Raw genomic sequence first — 12,138 nt, 5'->3', positions numbered from 1 at the left:
GTTCAAAACAAATGGAGGAAAGAGATATTCAACCTGTCCCATCTTCATTTAAGGCAAAAATACGGGTTCATTTTGGTTTTTACCGAATGCCGGTAAAAACCAAAATGATTAATCTAGATTAATCTATATTAAAATGGCTCATATGCGTGCTACCCAAGTAATGACTAAAAGTCAGTTTTTGAGATAGGGTTTCTTAATACAGAGGGTGCATTAGACCAGGGGCTCATCTCCTGTTTCCAAAATGCATCAATGACTGCTTGAGGAAGCTGTTCTACTTTGATACTTGAAGAAAAAAAAAACATGCTCAATAAAATGTAGGCTACTCGTGTTCAACGGTTTATTCAGTTAAACATGAATTTATAAGCCTACATACTGTACATTTACATTTACGGCATTTAGCAGACGCTCTTATCCAGAGCGACTTACAAAGTGCTTTGCTTCTGATCACAGAATACATCCTAGGAAATAGTACAAATAGGCCAGAATTCAAGACACCATTGAGTCAGACTACTACTAAACTACAGGAGTCAGTATCATTACCTAGTGTTTGCAAGTTAGGCATTTGCCTAGAAGCACAAATAACCATAAACAGACATACAATTTAAGAACAATGGCAAGTGGTATCAGCTGAATTAGTGCTCTGGTAAGAACTCAACAAACAGGTGAGTCTTCAGTATACGCTTGAAGATAGTAATAGACTCTGCAGTCCTAGCAGCTAATGGAAGATCGTTCCACCATCTTGGAGCCAGGATGGAGAATAGTCTGGAGCTTTGTCTTCCATGAGACTTTAAGCATGGAGTTTCAAGTCGAGCCAAGCTTGAGGTTCTAAGTGTTCGCTGTACAGATCGGCTTTTTACCATGGACATCATGTAGGGAGGGGCCAGTCCATTTTTGGCTTTGTAAGCAAGCATCAAGGTTTTATATCTGATGCGTGCCGCTACTGGAAGCCAGTGAAGAGAGCGTAGTAGAGGAGTCACATGTGAGAACTTGGGTAGATTGAAGACCAGTCGTGCTGCAGCATTCTGAATTAGTTGTAGAGGTCTGATGACCCGTAGAGGAAGACCTGCAAGTAGGGAATTGCAGTAGTCCAGCTTAGAGATTACTAGAGACTGCACAAGCACTTGAGTAGCCTCCTGTGAAAGGAAGGGTCGTATTCTCCGTATGTTGCAGAGGAGAAATCTGCAGGATCTGGTCAGCTTTGAAACATGTGTTGAGAAGGACAACTCGTTGTCCAACGTTACACCCAGGCTTCGAGCAGTTTCTGATGGTGTTAACAAGATGTTCTCAAAGGAAACTGTGAGGTCGTTGTGTGGGTTTGGGGTTCCTGGAATGTACAAAAGCTCAGTTTTGTTAGGGTCATCCATGAAGCAATATTTAAATATGTACATTAAATAACATGTTTATTCAGCTAAACATGATATTTGAAATGTAAGCCAACATTTAGTACATTTAACCTCACGGACGTAATTTTCAAAAGTCAGTTTTGGTCCTCTGTAGTTTTAACGGTTAAAAAGAAATATTTAATAGCGACGAATCTAGCGCTAGGACCATGCAGAAAACGACCGCTCCGAGCTCCGCTCCGGTAACACTTTACGTTCCTAAAAATGAATTTTCCATGAAGCAAACCTGGCGACTTCGTGGCTGCATCCATGTAAAAACACGTACAATTTGTAATTCACAGGTTTAAAAACTCGTTCTTGCTCCTACTGTGCAATTTGGTTAGGAATACAGCCGAGCTAAACTATCAAGTTGAAAGTCATCATAGTTTGTTTACCCATTTTGACCCAGTTCCCAACCGAACTTTAAAAATAGATTAACGGTGATAATTTTTATATCGCCCGAAAAGAGTATCAAATTAACGACCACCGTTAACGGCCCACCACTAGTGGAAAATAACACTGAACCGCAGAGAGACGGGAGAAAGAAGCAAAATAACAACAGTACACTGTAAAAAATTTACCTGTAATATTACAGTAAAATACTGGCAGCAGGGTTTCCAGCTATTTACTGTAATTTTTACAGCTTCTGTACTGTATTTTAAATTACAGTTTCTTACTGTTGTATGAAAATACATTAAAATACCGTGAATTTCTGTAAATACGGTAAAATACTGGCAGCTGTGTTTCCAGCTCTATACTGTAATTTTTACAGCTTCTGTACTGTATTTTAAATTACAGTTTCTTACTGTTGTATAAAATACATTAAAATACCGTGAATTTCAGTAAATACAGTAAAATACTGGCAGCAGGGTTTCCAGCTCTTTACTGTAATTTTACAGTTTCTATACTATATTCTGAATTACAGATTTTTACCATTGTATTAACATACCATGAAATTGACTGTCATTTTAGTGTCTGTATACTGTATTCTGAATAAATAAAAATTTTCCCCATGACAGCTGTCCAATTTAAGTAATCTGTGAAATTACTTCACTGACATACAAATTAGATTTCTAAAAAATAAACTAAACTGACCAAAAATAAGTCCAGCATAAAAATGTTCAAGTATATTATTTATTAAACAAAATGATAACAATCACAACCTCAGAACAAATTCTGTGAATTCAAACTCAATTCAGTGAATTGTCTGAATAATCTGGCAATCGATCCCGTCTCATTTTCAAACTCAAAAAAAAAAAAAAAAAAACAATGATTAAAGGACTTATTTTTCTGGGAGAGGCCAGTAAAATTAAACTAAAATGTTCCTTTAAAAAATAAAATGTACTAATAATAAAATAAATTTAAAAACAAAACAAAATAAAATTAAACAGCCCAAAACTGGTACAATTTCCACTATCTGCACACATTACTAGTGAGTGCATTAGTGCGAGTGTGAAAAATTGCTTGCCTATATGAAGTCCCACTGAAAGTCCATGAGATTCTTTAGAAGTGTGGAGACACGAGGATTTACTGTGAGAGATTTCTTGTTCACAAGTCTACCGGTCCTCTTTGAGACCACCTTGCCCCGGCTAGTCTTTGAACCCCTCTCTGGATTTATCCCAACGAAGCGCCTGGAGAGACAACAGTATAAAAATAATAATTGGTTGGTGACTTTCAGAGTGATTTGGGAAATGAAGCACGCACAAATACAGATATAAGACACAAAATGTCTTACCTCTGAATGAACTCCAAAGTACAAGATGCCTCCTCCTGGTACTGCAAGTTGAACACGTAGTACATTGCAAACAAAGTTGCAAGCCCAGTCAAGAATGCAGGTAGGATGCCCTCACAAATGACATGACCCTCAAGACTAATCATCCAGCCTTGAATGACCTGGTCTGTTCCTTGCATAAAAAAAAACATTGTTTTAACTAACAATGACACATGTTATTAAAGCAAAGCAAAGCATCAGCACTCCTTGTGGATTTAGCCTGCTAAACAGTGAGTATGTGTGTGTGTGTGTTGGAGTGTGAGTTAGGGGTTACACAAAATAGTCAACTAGTTGATTTTACTGCTACTGGTCATGAGAATATGACACTAACAAAAAAGAAAGTCTTGAGAAGCGTGGTGTTTTCAGGGTCATACCTCCGGTTTGCTGAAGGTTAATGCAATCCAGGGCTCGTTGGAAAAGGGCATGCCATGCTCTACTTGACTAGTCTGGCTTCATTGTGAATTTTTTAGGTTGGAGTTTAAAAGTCAGTTAGGGTAAGTGAGTGTGTGAGAGTGAGTGAGTGAAGGTGAGAGTTAGTTAAGTGGATGAGTAAGCGTGAGACTGAATATGAGTGAGAATGAGTGTGTGTGAGTGCAAGTGAGAGTATAAGTTAAGTCAGAGATTGTGACTCTGAGTGAGTCTGACTGTGCAAAAGTTACTTGACGAAGTATTTTGCATTAAAAATATAATTTTTCTCCAATTACTTAATTTGACTAAAGTATTGATAACGTTGCTTTGCTGAATAAAAGTAATATGCAAAAGTCATACACAGATATACATACCAAGAAGTATCAGACGAGGACTTGCAGGGAGTGTTAGAGTCCTCTCAACATCTGCTGCAGTGGCACTGGTCTGAAGAAAATGAAGATTCATATCCTAAGTATAACACCGAGATTAAACACAAATTCTAACAAAAGAAAACAAAAAGTAAACTCACATCTGCATGAAAAATTAGCCCACTGGTATTCTCTTGAAAGTGTGTCATAAGTAGCTGTACAACACGGATTGGTTCCTCGACATCTTCAGTTTTCGAGAGGACAGCTTTTACATTTGCATCTTTAGATTTTGATTTAAAGTATTCTGTAATCGGTCCTCCACATTCTGCCATGGAAATCTCCAAAGCTCGCAACACATTAATCTCAGTGAGCATCTGAAAATGGCAGAAGATTGACTTCTGATTAAAGAGGTAAGGCCACTGGCTTCTCAAGTCTTGGACTGAAGGTGGTGGTGCTGTATTTAGATGCTGACGCAGAAGACAGAATGTAGTCTCCATTAGATTTTTTACTTCAGATTTCTCTACTCCACCCATTCCCTCCTGACTATAAATCTCCTGTAATCTTTGACGTTTTGCCTCCACTGTTTCCTCTGTTTCTTCAGGCGGGAATTGAGGCTGAAATCTCACACAACCATAAGTGTCAGTCGGCCTCATCTTACCTCCAGTGTTTGATGCTGAGGCTCTATGGCGTATGTTACTCTCACGGTTCAGATTCTCAATACGTGTCTTGACTTGTATAAGCAGTGATGTATAACCTCCAGCCATTACTGAACCATCAGGAAACATGTCTGCAAAACTATTAGGATACTGCCTAATAATGTTTCTACAGACAGTGAGACACTGTGCTCGTGTAGGGCACAACTCAAACTTGCGCATCTCACTTACAAGAATTCTGACCATCTGACGGCGTTCTGGAGGTTTAGGTCTCTTACCAGAGGAAACTGCTGTTTGTATTTCTGGCGGCATTTTCTCCCATGGGGCCATGTCTTTGCAATGTGTAATGGTCTGGTATTTGGGCTTCTGCTGTCTGTTTCTGAAGACAGTGATGTGGAGGGTGAGCTTGACTCTTCATATCCATGCGAAAGAAAAGAATCTGAATGCAGTGATGGATTAGAACATGCTGTTGGGCTGGAGAGTGGTGAATGGCTTGATATTACTTCCATATTCAAAGTGAGGGTCTCTGCCTCTGAAAGGCAACAAAATAAATAAAGGTAGAAGTTTAATTTACATTTAATTAAAATTTTCTTTACTACAAATATGTCATTAGATAAACAATAAGCAAAAAGACATAAATTATGTGGTTGTCAATCGTGGTTGAAGTAGTTTTTATTGTCACGGTGAAAGCTCCGGACCCTTCCCTGTGGGCGTGTCATGACGTCGTCTGCGTGCTGTTATGTCCATGTTTGTACTTCCGTGGGTGTGGGTTGTTTGTGAGCGTGTTCGTTTGTTACACCTGTGCCTTGTCTCGAGGTCACGTGGGTCTGTGTAACTTATTTAATGTGCGTTCGCGCAGTGTCGTGTGCTCGTCTTTGTCTAAGTTTCATGCCAGTGTGAGTGTCACTTTGTTGTGCTTGCGCCACCGCAGTGAAGCTACGTGTTCATTGTCAAAGTAAAGTTCGTGTTTGCACCTTCTGCTACGTGTCGTGTCCGTTCCTCCGCACGTCACAGAAAGACGAGCCAAAGAGAAAGAGGTATGCCTGGATACGCCACCCGGGCGCCTAAAGGGAAGAGAAAGAGCCGTCGCCACCACGGCTCTTCCCCGGTCCGTCACCACGAAGCCCCTGTCTCCGAGCAGGAGATGATGAGGAACCCGTTGTGCGCGTACATGCTCTGCGCGGCTCGGGAAGCGGAGGATGCGGAGATGGCAGAACACCTACGCCAATCCGCGGTCCGCATGTGGAGGGACCAGGACCTCGCCGCTTCCCTAGAGCCCCCGCACCGGGCGGTAAGAGGCGGCAGGACCGAAACCCCGCACGCGTATTCTCCCATGCCAGTGCCCGAGAGCGCAGAGCAAGGAGAGGATAGCGCGCTACTCCCGGTCTTCCCCGAGGAAGAGGAGACCGATGAGCCGTTTTGGGTGGGCATGGGTGCCTTTTCCCTCACCCCTCCCGAGGAAGAGGAGGAAGAGTCCTATCCCCCCTCAATGTGCTCGAAGAGCACGGTGGATTACGGGGGTGAGGAAGGCAGTCTCCCACCGTCGGAGGGCGAGACGGAGGGGACGGACTCCGAGGAGGAGGAGTATTCCCCGTCAATGTGCTCACGGAGCACGGTCTGCTACGGAGAGGAAGACGTCAGTGCTCCGCCAACGGAGTGCGAGGCGACAGGCGTGGACTCCGAGGAGGAGTATTCCCCGTCCGTATGCTCGGAGAGCACCGTTCGTTACGGGGGGGATGACGTCAGTCCCCTCCCATCTGACTACGGTGAGGAGAGCGAGGGGGAGAGCCCCCCGTCTGTATGTTCGCTCCCGACGGTATACAAAGGGGGAGGGAGCGGACCGGACAGTTCGTTCGCATCGGTGAGTGGGGATTCCTGCGAGGAGGAGCCCATGGACCACTCCCGATGCGAGACCCCCGCTCGGTCCATGGACTGGAGCGTGGCCGAGGAGGAGGAGCCGGAGATGGACACCACCCCCGATACCGGTCCAAGAGGGGGTTGGCCTGGCAAGGGAGGGGCTTCCTACGGGAGATTCCCGGAGAGGGAGCGCCGGCAGGCCTATCGCGCAGCAAGCCCCTACGGTTCTCCCAGAGGAGGGAGTCACGGACCCGGGAGGAAGGTCGCTGTGAGACCCGCCGGTCGCGCTGCCTCCAAGCGGGCTAAAAGTCGCGCTGCACCTCGCGCGTCCGCCAGGTGTGCTGCCCCCAGGCGGTCGACCAGTCGCACTGCACCCCGCGCGTCCGACCGAAGCACGGCACCCAAGCGGTCGGACAGTCACGCCGCCCCTCGAGCGCCCGCCCCCAGGCGGTCGACCAGTCGCGCTGCACCCCGCGCGTCCGACCGAAGCACGGCACCCAAGCGGTCGGACAGTCACGCCGCCCCTCGAGCGCCCGCCGGAGGGACTGGCCCCAAGCGGTCGACCAGTCGCGCTCCACCCAGCGCGTCCGCCGGCCGTGCGGCACCTGGCGGTGAGCGGGCGCAACAGGCGGGAGGAGCACCGCCTGCTGCAGCGTCTCCAGCCCTCGGAGCCTTCGCGCCGCTACCGGCGTTGCCTCAGGCGGGAAGCCTGGCTTCGGGGCTGAATGTGTGTGTTCCGGTGTTTCTGTCTGTCCCCTTGTGTCTCCCTAACCCACTGTTCCCTTTTGTGCCATTTGTGTTTCATGTTCCAGTGTGTGTGTTTGTCAGCGTGCCATTGTTTAACGTTTTCTCCCCTGTCTTCCCAGGGAGGGTGTGCTAGAGCTGTTCGCGGCGGTTCCCGCCGTCGGGGGTGACTGCTCTCGGAGGCTCACGATCCCGGCGGCTCCGGACCTGCCCCGTCGGTGTTGGTTCGGGGCTTCCCGGCTACGCGGGACGCTCCGGGAGTAGCGAGCCCCTGGCGGAGGGTTCTGTCACGGTGAAAGCTCCGGACCCTTCCCTGTGGGCGTGTCATGACGTCGTCTGCGTGCTGTTATGTCCATGTTTGTACTTCCGTGGGTGTGGGTTGTTTGTGAGCGTGTTCGTTTGTTACACCTGTGCCTTGTCTCGAGGTCACGTGGGTCTGTGTAACTTATTTAATGTGCGTTCGCGCAGTGTCGTGTGCTCGTCTTTGTCTAAGTTTCATGCCAGTGTGAGTGTCACTTTGTTGTGCTTGCGCCACCGCAGTGAAGCTACGTGTTCATTGTCAAAGTAAAGTTCGTGTTTGCACCTTCTGCTACGTGTCGTGTCCGTTCCTCCGCACGTCACATTTATAGTATATAGTTAAAAGTATTTTTGCTTGCTTGATCACACCCATTTAAAGTCAAACAGCATGTTAATATGGTAATTAGTTAAATAATTTGTGGTTCAAGCAGAGGAATCTCCAAAATGTGCAAGCCAGTGCATAGATGATAACTGTTTGGTGCTATATTCGGAGCCATTTTCAAAAGGTGGAACTACATAAAACACATTCCCCATCAATATGAAGAACCATTTTGTAATGCAAACAACAATTTAAGCATGAAATGTTCTACATAGAACCATTCATTTTATTACAGAACAATTCAGGAACCATCTTTGTAGTCAGTGTAGTCTAGAACAGAACTGAAAACCACTGATCCACCCTTATGATATATTAAGGTCTACATTACCCAATTTGAAGGCCTCTAGTAGTTTCCTGAGTTGAATTACTGGCAAGACTTCACAAATATCTTCTTGTTGTACATATCGTAGGTCGTCTTTATTTTCTACTCCACAATTCTGAAGTATAGAGATCAGCTGTCCACAAGTTTCTTCAGAAATATTGGGCAAAGCCTTGAGAATGATGGCCTTTATGTCTTCAACCAAGAGGGACATCTTTGTACAAGGACAGAAAGGTATGGTGAAGAATTAGTAATGGCATGCCCCACACCATGTACTCAGGCAAGGGGTAGTAATCTAGCAGATTCTTGTGGTTAACACAGCACATTTTCCCTAATGGTTTAAGACTATAAGCACCCATGTCAGGAAGACGCACAGCCTGATGCTCCTCTGTAATAAAATGTATTTCTAAACCCTCATGAATGAGAATTACTTTAATTTTTCCCACTACAAGGTCTTCTTGTTCACCAATCAAGATGTACATGTTCTTTTTGTATTTTGTGCCCTTCACTGTAACTTCATGTGCTATCTCAGTGTTGAGAGACTCAAAGTTGAGATGCGAAACTGCTTGTCTAATCTCATCATTATAGTCACCTAAAAAAAACTCTGCGCTTTTGACCACAGCAACATCTGCTGGAAAAAAATTTCCAGCATAAAGAAATGCCTGCAACAGCTGATGTCTCTCTGCTAGGGTTCCACAAAGATTTTTAAAGTTGTGCAATTTTCTGGCACATTGCTTAAAATATGTATGTTTGCTCTCAAATCTTAGAGTCCATAGACGTATGAGAGGCCCAAAGTGAATGATCAGCTCAGGATAATGACTAAGGTAATGATGCTTGGGTTTTAGTGGTTGAGTAGGAAAGGCTTGCCTTCGAGAATACAGATATTCCTCCATTAGAACTCCTAAATAGGCTACTTGACCAGTAAAAATAGCTGGTGCACATATGAGCTCAACAATCTCTCTTAGCTGCAAAATCAGCCTCCATATTTCACTCTCACTTGGATTACTGATTTTGTCTCCAATTAAGACTGGCAGCATCCTGAGTAAACACCAGTTTTGTGCAGCATGGCCAGATAGCTTTTCTCTCCCTGCACTAACCTCACTGGGTTTGTTGTTACCATCATTACCCAAGTACTTGAATTGATTTATCCGTTGATTCAGTTCCCTATATGTGAATTGCTTGTCCACTGTTACAAGATAACGAATGTATAATGACAAATCAGAAGATACAACCCCTTCAAAAAGGTCGTGACCAAGACATGGAGGTAACCCTGGCTGACAGACATGAAAATAGCTTAGTTGATTAAACACAGAATCAAATTTGACACCACCACTGGAACTCAAAGCTGCATCATCACTCAGAGACTGGAGGTGGTCTCTATGTAACTGCACTGTTCGCTTAACGCCTTTGAAAAGGGGATCTGCTTGAAAAGTTGCTCTGTCAATGGTACAATACCTACAGAAGTATTCACTCTTACTAAAATTTTCTATGAATCCTCCTATATTATGTGCACCTAGATTGTCCCCAACAATGGAACACAATATTCCCTTGCAAACCTGTCCATCAGGAAAAGCAATGCCACCCATCTCTAGATCTTTAAGATCTTTTATCAAGGGACCCAAGACTTTCTCTTGACCAAAATGCTTGAAATCCTGCTCTCTGCAAAGTAGAACAAGCTGCAGTTGGTCAATGCTTGATCTATGATGTGGTGCAATATCTGCAAGAGTAGCATACACACAAAGTATTTTGTGTTTCTTCTTCCCAGATCCCAGAGGGTTGGCTACTTCTAAGGCATCCTGATATAGGATCAATCCAAATGAATTCTCTGCATGAAACAACACATTTTCTGACAAGTGTTTTCCATCCCAAACATCCTGAAGGATATCTTTAGCTTGGAATGATGTGGACACTTGTTTATGATGTTCCCTAATTGAGTCAATCTGAAATAGAGACTTGATAGTTTCTTTAATTGGAACATACTGTGCAAAACATTCTTTGCCTGCCTTATTCTGCCCCAGACAAATTGGAATTGGTTCAATGTAATTGAAATTATTTTTGAAAACTGTTTTCCTTCTCTGGTTAGTTTTCAGGGTGTGAGAATTGCATCTTCGAAAGAGATCTTCATTTTTTAATACATCAATAACGGCACTTATGTCTGCTTCATGAACCCCAAGTGTAGCCAGCCTCTCTTTCAGTTTGAAAAGTAAATGTGACTGGCTTATATCATGTATTTCTTGCAGATGTTCAACAATTGTTTGTATAGTGGTGGATGGAAGCAGACATTTGGCCTGAAGTTTTAGGTAAAACTGGGCTAGACATCTCAAGAACAGAGGTTCATCAATGATTTCTGGGCAGACCTCTTCAGTACTTTCCTCAAAATGAGGAGGAGCACCTATCTGCATATCAGACTGTTCTGCAACAAAGGAGCAGTCAGGGTTTACAATGGAGTTAACAAGGTTTTGTTCCCCATGATCTTTGTGCTTCCTAGATATGTGAGAAGTAAAGGTAGACACAACTGCAAACTTTCTGTTACACTGTTGAAATGGACAAGACACTTCTTTTCCCTCCCTAATGTGCGTTTTCAAATGAGCAAAAAAGCTCTTCAAATTTTCACACCTGATATCACATAAATCAACATGACAAGTCAAGTCTAATATGGCAAATGGCCTAGATGTAATTCCAGAGTTTCGTTTATGTCGATATGTGTGAGTTTTAAATGCTGAAAATTTTTGGAAGGTTCTTTTACAATCTGAAAAACCACACTTAAAGGCTATATTGGCTACATGCCTGTGAATTCGCATGTGCCGAACATGTGCAACAACCGTTCTAGCTTCATGTCCACAAACCTGGCAAATCATTTTAAAATTCGGATGTCATGCATCCAAATAAAAACTCCAAGAATGCTTTAGAAGTACAAGACATGAATAATTACTACATTAATATTAGTTTGTGTCACTATTAGCAGCAATTAATTATGTGGGCTAACATTTAAGACCAACCTGTTCTACTTGTGCAATTAAAAAAAATTCTTTCAATGATTAATGACTCCCACAAGGCCAAACAAAAGCAATTTATCAAAGTGAGCAACCCTTCTGGTTGCACTTGCACTATCAAGCTACTAGGGAGCAAATAAAAATTCTCGCAATATGGTAAAAATTACCTTCCTAATAATAAACCACAGGCGAATAAATACAAAGGCAGCTTCAAATGACAGTTAAGCAATTAATGAAAAAAAAAATTGTACTAACTAAGTTAACATATAGGCTAACATGTTGATTTAGGTTACTAAATAAATATTAGCTGTAGCGAACCAGACAGCTCTCACATTCAATGCTAGCTAAAACTTAATGGTGTAGTACTGGTTTTCAGAGTTAGACATCTAATCTGTTAATCAATCTGAAAGTCCACAGAACAAAACACCACTTTGTTTGACTGAGGCAGCTTACCTTGTTAATGATACACCCGGGAAGAGTAATCCTCAGGGCTTTTTTACAACGGCAGCATCTGAATGTGGGCGGAGCTGAAGGCGGCTTTGAGAAAATACTGTTCTGTACCGTAAAATGATTTACTTCTTTTTAGCATACGGTAATACTGTAAATAACTATTTCATATTCACAGTATTACCGTATTTTACAAAAAACAGCATTTTACTGTTGTAATTTAGCTGTTTTTTTACAGTATTACTGTATTTTACAAAAAACAGCATTTTACTGTTGTAATTTAGCTGTTTTTTTACAGGAATTTTTTACAGTGTAACTAAAAAACAGCGCGGATAAATGCAATGCGAAAACGAAACCAAGGACGCCAGCAGAAGTAACTGGCAAAAAACGCCGCAGCAAAATAAAACCCTTCCCAAAAATAAAGGCAAAACGGATAGGAAGAAATACAGGATTGGGAAAACTTGAGATGGGTCAGGAAGCGACGCAGGAGATAGATACTCGAATAAGTAAAGAGAAAGCATAA

The 12,138-nt window shown here is 43.2% G+C and overlaps 1 protein-coding gene across 1 annotated transcript; it reads right to left on the bottom strand.

The window, feature by feature from the left end:
• Positions 1 to 2,723: 2,723 nt before the first annotated feature.
• Positions 2,724 to 4,891, bottom strand: LOC143485338 (uncharacterized). Its single transcript, XM_076984729.1, has 4 exons — positions 4,088 to 4,891; positions 3,933 to 4,002; positions 3,115 to 3,283; positions 2,724 to 3,010 (listed from the first exon to the last, which is right to left on the bottom strand). The coding sequence occupies exons 1-4, from the start codon at positions 4,889 to 4,891 to the stop codon at positions 2,848 to 2,850; spliced, it is 1,206 nt and encodes a 401-aa protein (XP_076840844.1). The 3' UTR covers positions 2,724 to 2,847.
• Between the last annotated feature and the right edge of the window lie 7,247 nt (positions 4,892 to 12,138).

Source organism: Brachyhypopomus gauderio, unplaced genomic scaffold (genome assembly GCF_052324685.1).
Source record: "Brachyhypopomus gauderio isolate BG-103 unplaced genomic scaffold, BGAUD_0.2 sc34, whole genome shotgun sequence".
NCBI lineage: Eukaryota > Metazoa > Chordata > Actinopteri > Gymnotiformes > Hypopomidae > Brachyhypopomus > Brachyhypopomus gauderio.
The sequence above is the reverse complement of the archived record's forward strand: the minus strand, read 5'-3'. Positions and strand labels throughout refer to the sequence as shown.